The sequence below is a fragment of the Gallus gallus genome, chromosome 1 (genome assembly GCF_016699485.2).
Source record: "Gallus gallus isolate bGalGal1 chromosome 1, bGalGal1.mat.broiler.GRCg7b, whole genome shotgun sequence".
Taxonomy (NCBI): Eukaryota; Metazoa; Chordata; class Aves; order Galliformes; family Phasianidae; genus Gallus; species Gallus gallus.
In genome coordinates, this window is record NC_052532.1 from 120,263,087 (window position 1) to 120,279,343 (window position 16,257).

The 16,257-nt window shown below is 39.4% G+C and overlaps 1 protein-coding gene across 16 annotated transcripts in view; it reads left to right on the forward strand.

Annotated features, from left to right (window-relative positions):
• The window catches only part of SH3KBP1 (SH3 domain containing kinase binding protein 1), a 222,895-nt gene that overhangs the window by 199,305 nt on the left and 7,333 nt on the right, over positions 1–16,257 (forward strand). For all 16 annotated transcript variants that reach the window (XM_015302495.3, XM_015302501.3, XM_015302505.4 and 13 more), the window contains 3 exons: positions 754–916; positions 5,298–5,383; positions 15,461–15,570. In XM_015302495.3, coding sequence (XP_015157981.2) covers positions 754–916; positions 5,298–5,383; positions 15,461–15,570 — 359 coding nt within the window. The remainder of the gene's footprint in view (positions 1–753; positions 917–5,297; positions 5,384–15,460; positions 15,571–16,257) is intronic.

Genomic DNA, 16,257 nt, shown 5'->3' on the forward strand with positions numbered 1-16,257 from the left:
TTTGTTTTGCATTGTGAATTTAGAGCATATTATTTTCAACAGTTATTAGTGTCTGATATGTTTGACATACGTTGTATGTATGGCATTGAGTCTTAGTGCTGTGGCACCTCCACAATCTGTGCTGCATGTGATCTAGGTTTGAACTGGAAGCTGAAAAACTCAGAATATGTCTGCTTAAAAGTCTAAATAAAATGTCTGGTTTTTCAGGGGGGTTTTACATCCTGCCCAACGTGTCTGAATTTTAATGCTTGTATTTTCATTTAACTGTGGTTAAATGAAACATGATTTTTTTCCCCCCAGAAATCCTATTTCTCTTGTTTGTTCAATAGAAAATCCAGAATTATTATCTTTCTGACCTTCTAACTTAATATTGGTTTTGTAAGCATTTAATATGAGTTGCACTCAGGGGAAATTGTTGCACGTGATAAGTAATTTCTTGTTGTTCTTATTCTGCACATACTCTCTAAAACCAATGAGTTCCTAAAATAAACAATGCCATTCATATTCAGATGCTGCGTACACATTTCAGCCATGAGGAATTACACACAGAACACTCAGGCAGTGCAGACTGGTTTGTGGCAAACATTTTAAGTAAAGGATGATTTAGGACAGAAATGGAAAGGAAATAAGATTATTCCTTGTGCGTGATATATCTACATCTGAGTTGTCACTGTTCAATTATAGATGTGTTAGTGCAAATAAATTCCACTTAATAACCTGTGTTCTTTTTCTCTGGAAATAATTGATTTAAAGAAAGATCAGAGAGAGAGCAAAAACAGTTAGACTTGCAGAAGCCTTCAGTTCCTGCTATACCTCCGAAGAAACCACGGCCACCCAAAGCAAATCCTGTGAGCAGACCTGGTACCTTACCTCCAAGAAGGCCAGAAAGACCAGTTGTGCCTGCGACTCATGCAAGGTATTGTCCTTCCTCTGTCCAGTGCAGTTAAAGGGGAAATTAAAGGGGAAAGCACCTTTATAGAATTTAGGTTTTGCAGTTGATGCCACAGTTTACGAAGAAAAATAATGTTAATAAATAATCTTTCTAGTTATCCGTCTGCATCATAACCATCTCCTCAAGAACAGCAGTTTTAGCCTGATCATTACTAGTTCATCTCCACTGATGAATTTGGTGTAAAGGAAATGTCATAGTTTCCACTACAGAATGTGTGAGAAACATCTACATCAGTGTGTTGTGCTGCTGTTGATTGACTTAGTCTTCCTAAACAATTCCATCTTAGTCAGAGCACTAAATCAGTGCCAAAGCTTGGATTGTACCGAGTGAGGAACCGTGTTAGACAATGTAGGTGTCAAGCACTGCCAGCTTGGTTTCAATCTGTTTCCCTTGATCATTGTAGATCAGTTTTTAGCACACTACATGTGTCTTCTCGGAATGCCCTTTAAGTTGATGCTACTGCAGAATTCTGCTACCAAGTGATTTAAACTCTGATGTCGGTATTCTGTAGTTACATGGTGCTCCTCATCAGAGGTGGTTACAGCCTTTAAGGAGCACTGGAAAACTAGGCTTGTGAACACATATCTGCTCACACTGGGAAAAGCAGAGGTAGAACTTAAAGGCCTCACCTATAATCCTGATTGTGTTTAGACGGCTACTTGATAGTCGTTAGGTTCTTGACTGTGCACTGCAGACTTTCTTTATGCAAAGTGTGTAGAAATAGGTGAAAACCAAAAAAAAAAGCAATTGTGTAAATTTGGCAAACTGCACACCTTGCAGATACAGTACTGTAGACATAGAAATAACTTTACTATTGAACTGTTAGAATAATTTGCTGCCATGGAACTGGTGGAATTCAGATATATTGACAGCAGATTAACTACCAGAATGGAGTGTAGGGTAGAGTGGAATAAAATAAAAATCCTAGGCATCAACTCCCCTCATTCTTCCACATATGCTTCATTAAACAAGTGCTCTCAGCATGAAATCTGAGACACACAGACACATAAAATACAGAGCTGATGCCTGCCTTGTGCTGCTTGTTTCATCTCAGCGAAGTGCCTTGGCTGTGTGTCTCTGAGAACATACACTACTAGCCATGCACTGCTACCGCAGCTTCTGTTGGACTCCTTGGCTCTGGACACACTTGCCCAGGTTTTGCACAGTGTGGCCCAGACCTGCTGGCTTCTTGGCCATGCTTGAAAAAGCAAGTGCTTGCTCTGGCCTTTAGACTTAGCTAAGTGATGTCTTACTGGCAAGACCAGTACCAGTACATATCCTACCATACTTTTCACTGGCTAGATAACTAACAGGGCAATTATTTTGTTCTGTCTTTTTCATGGAAGATTTTAAACATTATTTTGCCTAGAGTTGTGGGTGGGTGTTCTGTTGCTCTTCTGTTTTCCCGTTTTCTAACTACAAAATTATGTTAGTAAACAAACGGTGTATTTTTAAAGATGTTTCAGATTTCTGGTTAACTAAGTGAAACAGCAGATCTGAACTGCAGTCCTGCTTTGTTAATTATCCAAACACTGCTATGTCTAGCACAGAGAAAAATACTTCATTCTTTTTATTTAAAACCATTATATTTGAAAGAATTTTGCTTTTAAAAGTAGTTAAATTAAAACAGTAGAAGAAAAAGTGATTTTTAGAGCGATGATGATGCTATTCCGATGGTCATAGTGCTAGCATTTTCACTATGAATTGCTTTATCAGCTAATTCAAATTAATGAATTTATCTCATACAGCTGTTCTGCCTAGTAAGCTTCAACTTACAAGGGTGTTTTGTAGGATGAGGGCAGAAAGTGACCAGAATAAAAAAGAAATGTGAAACTCCAGATGAAAGGCACTTTAATAAAGGCGTGTTAAGCCAGTTTGGTTTAGTAAGACAGTAAATATTTTTCAGGCACTTTGGTATCTATTTCCAGAACCTGAAAGACCTAAGGCGATTAGAACAAAAATAGAACCAGCAGAATTTTTGCTGAACCTTGTGGGGAGAGGTGCTGTAGATTTATAAAGTGATTCCCGTGAGAATACCATTGCTTCTGGTTAGCAGAAGAGGGTTTTTTGTGTTCCAAGTGCCTTCAGTCTCTTGCATCTCACTGGCTTTTTGTGGTAATAATTGTTTTTCCTTTTAAACATTATTTTCCTTCCTTCAGGGCAGATTAGGACTTCAAGGGCAATGGGGAGATGAAAACCACGTGAGACAGAATAGCTGTCAATTTGCTGCAAAGGCTTCACAGCTTATTTAGATGTACATGCGATTACACAATTTACTGATGAATCAGTCAATTCTCCTGAGAAGGCAAGCACTAAAGACCTACACCAAGTGCATTTTCACTACCAGTCTAAACCAATCTTGAGTCTCTGCTGCTGAAAGGGGCAGGTTCCTTTTCCTGGCATTCCATTCTTGCACCTCCCTTATGTTAGCACCAGCATTCGTGCAGACATTCAGCCATATGGGTCAGGGAGTTGCTCCAGATGGCAATTAATCACTTTGCGAGGGGACTTCTATTAAGGTGGGCTTTCTTTCAAGGCTCATCAGCTGTCCCATCAAGCTGACAGCCTATCTACACGGGCAAGAGCAGAGAGAGGGAGATGCTGTGTCCGAGAAGGAGTGGCTTTTGTATTCATATGGGTGCAGATTAGCATAATAGGCGTGTTGATTTTTTTTGTCAGTAGAGTAGATTTGGTTTTTTTCCAGTGATGTCATGTATGTTGCCATCATCAGTCGCCAAATGGTAAATGCTGTGATTTTCAACCCTGAGTCACAATATCCTAAGAGTCTCCTCCAAAAGAGTGCTCGCACATTTCCTAGAGTGCTTCTGACTCACGTGTTGCACTCAGTTTGCTGGGAAATACATGTGTGCAAAACAGAGTAGGCAGTCAGATGCTCATTGTCGTGTGAGCCAAGAAACTGTGTTGTTTCTTATATATTTATATATATATGTGCATCTGTTTGATGGGTGAAAGACCAAAAGATAGGAAAATTAATTGACCAGGTAGATCATGTTATTTATCATCTCAGCAATTAACTTGTGGTTCCAGGAATGTATTGCTTCCTCCCTGTTGCAGACAGCCTGCCAAATTGATAGCTGTGATGAACAAGGGTGGGTTTTTTTTTTTTTTCCAGGTCATAAACTGGCTGTCCCATCTATTTTGTTCAATTAGATTCACTTAATCTGTGACAAATGTTTAGACTCTTTATCTACCACTGCCTTCCTGGATTCTGAAATAGGGTTTCTAGCTGCCTTGTGTTTCGCTCGTGCGCTGCTGTCACGAGTAGAGGTTCAGGCCGTCTGACATCAGACTATTAGGAGCTCACCTGTCTTTTACCTTCAATTGCTGTTCATATAAATGCATGTCTGCCTTGGTTGTTCCAGGGATGATCAATATTTTTACCCATAATTCCAGTACCTTACATTCATCTTGTTTCAGTGCTACGCTGGGAACAGTTACTGTGGAGAAAAAAATATGATATCTGTGACCTTATAATGATGTTAAATACAATTTACTGCATTAACTGAACCATTGTTATCATGGAAAATGCCACAGGGATTTGTCTATGAGACCTGTGCAATGCTGTGCTGCTCACCTCCTACTGGCCCTTTTTTTCTTAATTGTTTCAGTAGTCCTATTTTAGTAGATACAATAGCTGTGGGAGTAGAAAGTTCTGTGAAGAAAGAATAACCTTGTTGCTTATGTTTGATCTCCCATTTGATTTCAGAATTTCTATAAGGTTCGTCTCCATAAGGTATCACAGCTCTTGACACTTCTCTATTCCAAAGACGTTTTCAGGCACAGTAGGTGATGTTGTTTCATTGGATCTGTGAAAAACCATTTTCATAGTCTAGTCTCATAAGTAATGCGCAAAAATAAATGACAGTCTCCTTTTGTTGGAGAAGCTGCATTTATGAGTAGGAGCTGCTGGGACACGTAACACTTCCGTGAAGGCTCTCCCTGTCTGCAGTGCTCTGGATCACCCATCACTGTCATTTACTCAGCTAATTAATTAGAAACAGTTACAGATAAGATATTGAAGGCTGTCCCTTTGCCCTTAGATTTCCTTCACGTTGAGATGCTGTGAACATTTGGAGAATTATTTCGACACTGCGGTGTCTAAAATAGGCTTTTTTGACAGGTGTTAAGGAGAAATGAGATAAGGTTAATCCATACGGTATGTTTGCTTACTGGAGATTGCTCTCTCTGACACATTGCTACTACTCTGCTGCTACAAAGGAAGAATATTTCCCTCTCTCGGTAGTAATTGCGAGTTAGCTATCAATTTACTGTAACCTATGCACAAACTCCAATAAAATCTGTCCTCTTCTTGATCCAAATGTAGGAGTGATAGTCCAAAAGTGGAACTAGTGGGGAGTTCGGTATCCAGCACACTGGAGAAAGACTCCTCTGACAGAAGCAATGACATCGGTAAGTTATGGAGCTTTTTGTAGTTTGCCTGTAATTTACGGTGCAAGTCTCTGCTTTTAGAGACTTTGTTATGACCCAAAAAATCTGGCTGAGAATTTGGCAATGAATGTGAGTGATTTATGTCAGTTTTTAGTTGCAGAACCGTGGAATCATTTCTGAGGTACTTTAAAAGGTTTTGTTTGGGTGTTTTTTTCTGTTAAAAAACACAGATAGAGACATGAAACAGAGAGCTATTTCGAGTAGAACTGTTGTTGTTTTTGTTTAAAAGTGAAACAAGTGAAAAGGCCAACGATGCCGTATTTGTCTAACAGACGTAATGTTAGTATTGCCCTAAGTTTAGTGCTGCAAAATGGTGCTTTTGATGTAATTTTTGCGTTTTCTAATACAAAGGAATAGAGATCGAATTCATGCCGACCTGAATCAATTCTACTCAAAACACGGGTTAAGAGAAGTCTAAGTTTCTGTTTAAAACAAGGTCTTATATGTTTGTACCACACAAACAGTTTAATCAAGAAATCACCTGGAAAGGAGTTAAGATAGGCTATTTTCCATCTTCTCTCGCCCTCCTTCTTTCTGAAGTTCGCTGTGCAGGAGATGTTTGCAGAGGAGAGTGCTGCAGTAAGTGGCACTCCGAAGCAAGGTGCTCTCCTCCTGTCCCAGGGCTGTAAGCAAAGCCCATGACAGCCATCTTCACCTCCACTGAGAAATCCAACGGGGACAGCTGCTGCTGTCGCTCTCCGCGGTCGCAGCTGTGCCGTGAGAAAACCCATCTTGTAAAAGGCAGAAGCAGGGTACCCCGAATGCGTAAGCGTTGCTGCCTTTCCTGGCAGCATTAAATGTTATTTTGGTGTGGAGGTTTATACACAAACTGCTTTATTAGTAACCATTTCGTAAAATAGTAACTTTTCAACAGCCAAACCTGCCTTCTCTTCATACTTGCAAGCATAGCTTAAAGTTGTGATTTTTACTTGAAATGTAAAAATAAATTGCTAAATTAATTTAATTTTGTATTTATGAGCATTCCAGCACCCATATGTTTGCTTTTTCTTAACCTTCTGCTGTTGCTATGGTTTATGATAGTAACATTATTCTGTAGAACTAAGTGGTGTGTATTTTTAGATCTTTCTTTGTAATAAACATGGACAGGTAGAAGCTTGGGATAGCTTGCATGACTGTTTTTTTATTGTAGATATTAATATGAAAGAATGGTACGGAAATGCAGTCACATTCTGCCATGCTTACTAGCCCTGTTTGTAAATTTGCTTCAAAGCCTGCAAGCCTTTGCATTCTTGAAAAAGAGAGCTGATTGCAAATAGCAAATAACTGTGTCTAATTCTCATGCTAGTTTCTTTGGAATTGGTACCAGGATAAAAGCATAGAGTGCATTGTTTTGTTTTATGGTTTTGAACAACCTATAAAAAGGTAGGCAGAAAATTTAATTTATTATGGTTTTTGTTCATTCCAAGAACTTAGTTGTGGTTTGTTTTTCAGTGGAGAAAAGGAGCCAACAAGAGTCCGTAAACCAAACCACATGTACAACATGTTGTAAAGGGCTTAGCTTGTGACCTCCTGTTACCACTTACAGGGGAAACCTATTGAGCCCAAGGATAGAATAGTGTGAATACTTAGATAGGTATAACTTGATAGGGGTCAAACCAGAATGGCATTTACAAGGGCAAGTCATGTCATTCAAGCCTGTTAGACAACTTATTAAAAGAGAAAAAGAAAAAAAGTGATGATTCTGGAATAAAAGTTGACCTGAAGGTCCTAACTCACATGAATTTTCAGGAGGTTCTTGATGGCTCCTGTTAAAATATTGCTGAAGAAATAACCTTTTAAGAGAGGATAGAGCGATAAATTAAAACTCGATAAGCCAAAACAATTTGCAGTGCGTTAATGTGTTCTACTCTGAGAAAAGGACAGTCTGCAGGGCACTGTAATTGCAAAGATTTATGATTAATGCACTAGATTTTTTATTTATTTACAAGAAAACAGTGGGTTGGTGAAGTCTTTTGGCTAAATGAGTAATGGGTAAAAGCAACGGATGACTGCATATAGCGTCCAATATTTTCCTAAGCAGCAGTGGATTGGGCAGTGTGAGTCCGGGTAGTAGCTGGCTGTGCTATGTGTTACCGGTTGCCCTATCACCGTGTACTCACTCTGGGAAAGGCAGCCTGTTTCTCTCACGTTCACCCTTCCACTTAAGATGGATCTGGTTAAATCTAATTGTTGTATGTCTTTTCATTAATCCAATTTCACGCAATTAATTAGAGGGGACCTACCTGGCAGGCATGGTCAGACTTAGCTGCAGCCTTTGCAGAAGACTGAAGTTAAATGGCCTTCACAGTAGCTCAGATAGCCCATTCTGGTGAACAGGGATGCTGTCTATTTTTTCATGAATACAGATACAGTTCCAGCATGCCTTCAGCTCTCACAGAGAAAATGGGTGAAAACAGTGCTTAGCTGCAAGTTGCCTCATCCTGTATCATGCTTATGCTTGATATTAAGGGTGAGCCATGATCTGCAAATGAATACAACAGTGCTTTCCTGGCTTCTTTGTCACAGTGAAGTTATTGGGCAATGCCTGTCACATTCTCAATGCTTATGTCCTATAGCTGGTTAAAAGCTCTCCTAAAGGAGGAGGGATGAGAACATATGGTGTCCTTCCATATGTCATCTCTCAAAATCCCAGTAAGTGAAGAGCAACGACAAAGCTGATAATATAAGCAGCAGCTGAGAAACAGTACGCAGAGGGGAACTGAAGAATGTAGATTCAAAGCTTGTCTAAGTCCCCCATTCCAGATCAGTAGCTAAACACTGCTTGCTTTCCAAGTTACCTTACTATTTTGTAAGAAATGTCAAATCCCTAAAAGTTCTGGTGTCAGTGGGTCAGTGTTACCTAGCCAGAAAGCCCCATGATTTTAAAATCACATTTAGATGCATTCTCACTCAACTTTACTCGAGAAGGCCACAGTTGCTTGAGCAAGGCTAAGGTGGTGTGTAATACAGCACATAACATTCTGTCGGTTGCATTTGTGGGAGGTCATTTTTATGCAGATGCTAGCGCATGGCTTGATTTCACTAGCATGTTTTGCTGAATTCTGACTTGACATTTGAATTTATTGATGATAATACAGCATTGATTACAATTTTGCAAGCTGTACTGACAAAGGCAAGGCCTGGTTAGCAACATCTCTGCTGACTGTAAATATAATGGCAGCCTTTACTACTGTCATTCATGCCTTTGCTTTTTTCTGCATTCCTTACCAAAAGCTACTGGAAAACTAGCCCTCAGAATATAATATTTAAGAGGAACCATTCCCCATTCCTCCTCACTTCTTTTGTTTTCTTTCTCCCTGTTTTCAGTGATGCCTTTACTTTACTTTCCACACATATTTCATCCAGCTTTTCCTATTCACATCTCTTTGCCATGGGTAATTCTTCTTCATTTCATGAGGGTAAGGCCTTTTATTTTCCATTTCCTTCTGGTCCTGTGTTTGCTTTAGTTGACAGCATGTAACAAACATAAATACTTGTTGAACGGCTGATGTGTACTTACTAGTTACATATTTTTTTTAATTCAAAGTTGAAATAGAATGTACTGTGATAGAAAGTCTTGCACTGAAATGAGAAATCATTATAGTTTGTTTTGTTTTCCTGTAAGAAAATTGAGTGATGTAAGTGAAGTGTACAGTACGCATACACTGTTTGTCAACGCTGTGGTTTCATTAATATGTTCTTACAGGCAGATGGTGTCATCATAAAGTTTAATGCATATATTGCATTACGATGCCATTAAATGTCAAAAAATGAATGTTATTTAGCTACTTGCTTGGATGGTTTTCTAGTCTGAAACGGGAAAAAAAAAACCACATAGAAATTGGAAAAGCACTCATTGACTTTCAGTGGATCTTGCATAGACATGTCACCCAAAACTTGCCTCTCGTATTCCTGTGTCTAAATCACAGCAGTTAGATCTGATGTAAATTCTCATGTCCGGACTGCTGTTCCAGAATGACAGCGGCTTTTGGAATTTAGTTTAAAGTGCTTCTAAAGCAACAAAAGCCACACTGAAAGTAAATCCTCTTCTACTGACACAAGAGCAGTCTCTATGCAGAATTGTATTGATTTAATTGGTTTAAATTCATGTCCTACTGCATAACTTGAATTTTAGATTATGCATTTCTTCTTACATACACAAAGAAATGTTACTTCTGCCATTGCAATGACAAAAAGAAACAGCTAGCACATGTGCTAGCTTGCTGTCTCGAGCACTAATGATTCCAGAAAATTACTGAACTATTCCAATGAATTATTGATATTGAGTTCATTCTATGAATCAAGATTATCTCAACTGTTTTAACTATATGCACGCACACTGCAGAATACTGAAATCCTGGAACAAGTCTTTTATATTATAGCTTTGGTACCACCTCACATTTATAGCTACACATATTCGAACAAGGTGGTTAAAAGAATAAGCCACAAAGAAATAAAAATAATGTATCTGCTGTGGGAGTGTTCAGCTAATCCACACGTGAAGCACTTATTGCACTTTGCAAAAGACTGATCTGCACAGATCCCTACCACATAAAGCCAAGTGGACACAATCTTTCCAGTATTTTTCCTGGCTCTTCATACGTTTTGGATAGTATTTATGAAAGCAGTCAGTAATCTTCAGCAGAACTTACAGAAGAATCATATGTACTCATTGATTCCTGCCGAAACATACAGTGTTGGTATGAATCTTAAGTTTTCCTCAAGGCTGGTTGACATGAGTACATTTTTCAGCATTTCCTCCGATTCTATTGCTTAGAGCATTGGCTGAAGGATCGTGGAGCACTAACTCAAGACCTGTTATCAGCTGTTCTCTTTTTCTGTCCCTCCCCTAAGCCTGGTGCCAACATGCCCGGAAAGGTACTTAAAAATGCCCTACTTAAAATTATTTAACAAACACAACTTCTTCAGAGTTTCTTTGAGCTGTATTTGCAAATGCTCCAAAACTCTACACATGCTGACAAATAAGTGTTCATATTTGCTAAGAGAGACGATCACTGTGCCTCTACTGGAATAAAATCATCTAATAAGGCTTGGCCCACACCAGGGAAAAAGTCAAAGAATTTTTACAGTAGAAAGTTATAGAATGGAGCAACCCAAGCCATTCCGTGATTCTGTGACTTCTGTGCTTAAATCACAGGTCACTGTATTCTAAGACAAAATTATGTTGCCTGAAGATACAGAGTAAATACAGAGTTGGAAAGAAGAAAATACTGCTGAATATAAAGATTGGAGGACAAAACATGGCTTCTGTAGTGAAGACTGCGATCTGCCTAGAACAGTTCATTCTTTCTATGCTGCTGTTCATATTTATTTGAATATAGCAAAGCAAGGAAGCAGAACTACAAAAGTCACTGAATCCAAATTACCCATAAACCTAGGTGTGAATTATAAATATTGTAATCAGTGATATGGTAATGGTCCATTACGTAAATTAATTAAGTCTTTTGCCCTGGAGGGTGCTGAAGGAAAAGCAGTCGCACAGAAATTTAAGTCATTCTCCATGTGTGTCAAATCGAGGTGCCTGAAAACAGCATATCCATTTCTTCTAGCTCAGTTTTCTTGACCTTTTAGCTCTTTCTTGGCATCTTCTGAATTGTTAAAAATAAAATCCTTATGAGGACACTGGCAAGTGCTTTGCTAGGATCATTATGGCAGCTTTCTACATTCTGCTATTAAGCCAATAAAACTTGGGACTGAAATGTGAAAATCAAATTGTATGCTTTAGGAAAGGTGGCCGTCCAGTGGCCGTCCAAGGAAGCCAGGCCAGCATAGCTTTTTCCACCCAGAGCTAAGAGTCATGTGGGCAGGCTGCCCAGGCAGCCTTATGCAGAATAACTCTGTGGCCAGGGAACCCTCCTGCTAAAAGTGAATTACCCAAATCTTAAGGAAGAGTCAGCAGATTATCGTGGGTGCGATCCTGCTACCCTGACCCTGACTGGTAGCTCAGCGGTGTTTCCTGAAGGGTGGAATGTTGCTCAGCAGGGAGAGGTGAGCAGAGCCTGGGTACTTGAAGTAGTTAAAACAATTCCGGGCTCGTGAAAATTCCCAGTAATATTCATATTCTCTGCTGAGTTGCTTTGTAATTAGCACTGTGTATTGAACTGACGTTAATGCAGATCTCACTTGCCATATCTGTCTCATTTGATGCAGGCTAGCTTTCAGGATTAATGTGTTTAAAGACAGTAAACCATTTAACTAGCTTGTTGTCAATCCTCTAAATGTATTGAATATGATAATGAAATGAAATCTACCTCTGTGACTTTTGTGACATTATCTTCTTCAAATGAATTGAATGCCACCTTGGCCTCATTTATTCCAGCCTTGCTGTATTTCTCTTTTCTGAAATCTTGCCATTAGCATTCTGAATATGTTGATTCTGATATTATCCATCACTTTCCATTTCATTTTTCCCAAGGTGAAATCTCTCTGCTAATTCAGAGAGCTTTCCATCTTCATTATGTAGAAATGTCTTTGCCCAAAGACTATAAAAAAATCCTAGGCACCATTTCTGCTAGAATAGTAAATGAATGGATGGAGGAGGGGAGCAAGGAAGGAAGTGTAGCCGTTTAATTCCTTCCTGGGAATTCTTCTGGAGGGATTGGAAGTTGTTTTCCTGGAAGGTACAAATCTAAAAAGCTCAGAACTTTTTCCTCAAATGGACATTTGTTTTTCTGAGTCTGAATACTGTTTGAAAACACTGTGGCCATGTCTTGAAACAAACAGGAGAATGGCGAGAAAGTCCTATTCTTAAATGTCTTGGAAGGATACCAGGGAATAATTCTTGCACAGTCAGTATTTCTCCAATTCATTCCTATAGCTGTGTTTGGTCAGTAAGCTGGGCATTTTGTTGGGTGTACTGCACCAGTGTGCATGAATTGCCAGCTTGATCACCAAGGCAGTACTAAAGCTCAGTGTATCTGTTTATTTGTATAACAATTATCACCTATTTTTTTAATTAGGGTGTTGTTTTTTTAATTAGAGACTACGACCATTAATTGAAGGGTGTCTCCTGTCTTCTGTGTGTTTAAGAGAGCCTTCTTTACTGGTTACTATTAACAGACACGGGAAGCTGGACCAAAGCACCCTTCAATTCTGTTTGATACTGATGCTGCCTTATTGGCAATTAATGTGCCTGTGAATATGGTAGATCACACTTTAATGGCCTCTCATTTGGCCCTTCTCAGGAAAGTTTTACAGTTCGATTAGTCTGTAAATTTAAGCTTGGAATGTCTGATGACTGGAGAAATACTCTCCAGAATCAGATGGATGCGTTTAATAACTTTGGTAAGTGTAGTGTAGTCACACCCATACAGCCCTGCTTTCCGTTAGCAGTAAGAAAATCAAATAACCTCTGTAACTGAATTAATTACTGAAGCTGCAGAATAGATAGATGATAGTAAGGTAGAGGTCTTGTGTGTGGTTTGGTTCCTCATTTTCTTCACTGGCATAGTAGATGGGAATTTCTGTGAGTGGTGATGGCCAGGGAAGGTGGTGATTATCTTTGATGCAGAAAGGATTTGGGAGTGAGAACCACATCTAAATAAGGAGAACAAACTGGGAGGCAACGATAAAAGAGCATGTGAAGTTACTGGAGATGGGTTTACTATTTTAGCGTTGTACCAAGTGTTGTCCCTTACACTTAAATAGAATCTCATTTATAGTGTCAGCTGAATGACTGTGATTTTACCAGTTTGGCAGTAGATTTTACTGGTGGAACCTTTCCAAACTCTGCTCTGCTCCACTCCTTCTTTAAATTTCAGTACAGGCATAGGCTGCTTTAGTTTGTTTTTCTGGCCATCAGAAATGCATTCAAAAGTAGAAGGAATGGAGAATTGTCATATTTCTTCCCATTATTTCCTCTTAGTAGAAGCTTTGCACAGGAATGTTTGTGTTTCTTGGTATTCATAAAATGCATGGAGTACATTTCATCTGCGAGTGCCCGTGGGTCTTCTGAACAAAAACATGGACCCTCTTCTGCTGTTATCAATACATTTTGCAACCAAATCTATTTATTTATTTATTTATTTTGATCAGGCATAGAAGTCTAGGTAACAGTTTATTTAAGCCAAAGAAACACACTTTGTTAATACTGTCACTATTTTTTTCATTGAAGTTTTCCGTTTTCGGATAGATATTTATCTTATGTAAGAACAGAGGAAGAGACGGTGACACTTACCAAGGAAGTGGAAACAGAGGGAGAGAGAAATTGTGCATTAGAGCACTCTCATGCATTCTCATGGAGATAACTGCAGTCAGTTTACTGCCCTCATAGCAATAGCCTGCTTCTCAGCTTTAGCTGCTGCTGATCCTTTCTTCAGCACAGGTATTTGTGTGGCTTTGCATACATTTTTGATAATGTAAGCTGAGTTAAAACTAGGTCAGGAAAAAACTGTGAAGATGGTTAGGTAGGGAAGAGCAGCTGGGGCAAGCAGAGTGCTGCTTCTGTCACCATTTGTACTTGTGTATGTGAACTTCACGTGTTTATGAAAAGTCTCTTTTTGATGGCAGTATTTTCTTGCTTTGCAACCTAAGTAACACACAGTAGCAAAAACAAAGACAATGCGTACAAATACTTTGATGATTTGCCATGTGGTCTTAAGCAAGTCAGTTAGCTATCTCACACATCAGCTTCAAGCTGGCTATTCTGGAAACCAGCTCCTATATTTAGGCTGATGTTTCTTCCAGAAAATAATTATTTTACTTCTGTTTCTCCTCGCCTGTAACCCTGGAGGTCTGTGTGATTCCTTGTAACTTTGCGTAATCCGTTTGGGTTAGCTCATTTTTCCTTTCAAAGCACTGTAGCTTCACCTGATACTTGCATTCATTCAAAGCTTTGGATTACCAAATTGCTATTGACTGACTGTGTTGATACTTCATGGCCTGGGCCGCAACAGTCAATAAGGAAGCAGTGAGAGAAATACCTGGCAGAGGACAGTGGTGTCACTGGTTATATATAGGTAGAGTTGCTCCGAAAATAGAGTAATGTTTAGAGGTGAATAACCTCAGACTATTTCAGGGCTATTGAAAGAGGCGTCTCGTTTTTTTTTTTAACCTTTTTATAAACCTCCTGGGGATGGAAAAATATTGCTGAATCAAGAACGCCTGATCCCATTTGTTTCCTAGCTGCCAATTCACAAGTACTTGAATTCATTTAAGTGTCCTTCAGTGTGCATTGCTTATTGCACAAACACAGTTTTTTTTTTTTCCATTATGTGATTTTATACCATCTTTGTAATTCAGCAGTAATGCTTGAACTTCAGAGACTCATTGTTCTGCAGCAGTTTGCAAAATTAAGAGCACTGTTAAATTACAAACCGTATTTCCTGCACGTATACAGTGAAAAATGGTCTCTGAGTAATAAATATTCTAGCATTTGATTCACACCTGAAAGTAATTTTACCCAATTTGGATTTTTCGTGCCTGGAGTACCTCTTGTATGCTTTCTCAATCATTTCTGTTTAACGTACGCGATAGGGCGTTCTGAAATTGAGGTGACTGAAACTGATATAACCCATAAAAATAGATGAAAGGTGTTAAGCCATTTGGTTCAGGCACGTAATCATGAGCTGCACTATTCCTTCAGCCTTCGCGTCGTTCTTTCACGTAAACACGCTGCCACGTGGCTGGATTCAGCAAGCACCTCCCCAGTGCATTCCATTAACCACAAAGACAGCCGTGGGCTTTGTACCTCTTCCAGAGCCTGCAGGACCCGGGTTGTCATTTAGCTCTCACTGTGCCGAACGTAAACAAAACCAAAGGCTCCTCTGCCCATTTCCCCTCTCCTTTGTTGTGTTTGAAGTGGAAGGGCTGTTGTGCGTAGCAAGAAGAACTGGACTGCAGCTGCCTCTGACTTCCAGGTTCTTTTAGTGACATCATGGTGTCTCAATGTGCTCAAAACACCGTAATACAATGGGAAAAATGGGATTTGATTTATTTGAAATTAAAAGAAAAAAGTGATTTTTTTTCCCTTTCAGAACAGTTGCCAGAAAATCAAATCAATTCTGTTTTATTTTTAAGACTTGGAAGGTTTTGACTCTGTAGTACCAATTGCTGAGAAGCTTAATCATCCAACTACAACCAGACCAAAAGCTACTGGCAGGCGACCACCCTCCCAGTCTTTCACATCTGTAAGTGTAATTTTCCCTTTATTTTAAAAAGATTTTCCCTGAACTTTTTCTTCTCTGTGTTTCTGTTCCCTGATGCTTTTAATCCAGTTACGCAGCCGTTCCTTCACATGTACGGCGAGGCAGAGAGATGCAGGAAAATTTGTTTCTAAAGGCTGCCAATGTTTTGAATGCTAATGTTTAAAACATTCCCTCCCTTGTGAGATTTGTACCACCTCCTTTGGGTGCTGCCAGGTATTCCTTGCCAGCCATGGCTGAGGCCAGAAAAACGCTCCATAAATAACCTTTGGAATAAACTAGTTTGTGCTAAATATTAAGGATTTTCAAAGCATTTCCCAAAGGAAGGATTTCCCCTGGGGACAGTTAGCAGAGTTCGAGGACAACAGACCGTTGTTGGTCTTCAGCAGCTCTCCTCAAACCATCGTGCATTTCTTCTCCTTAAGCTTACACTTGTAAATAAAAGGGTGACTTAATTTTCTAGGATCTTCAGACGGATGGGTCTCAGAAACCTTGCTTTGGAATCTGCTGCTCAGTTTTGCAGTCTTTTTTTCTGTGGGGATTGGGGATTGTTTTTTCCACACTTTCTGCATTCTGGAATATGAGAATGAGAACAACTCCTGATGATACCCATTTTCATGTGGCTGAAGAAAAATGAAGTGGGGGGAAGTGGAGTGTTGTGAAACTAATAAA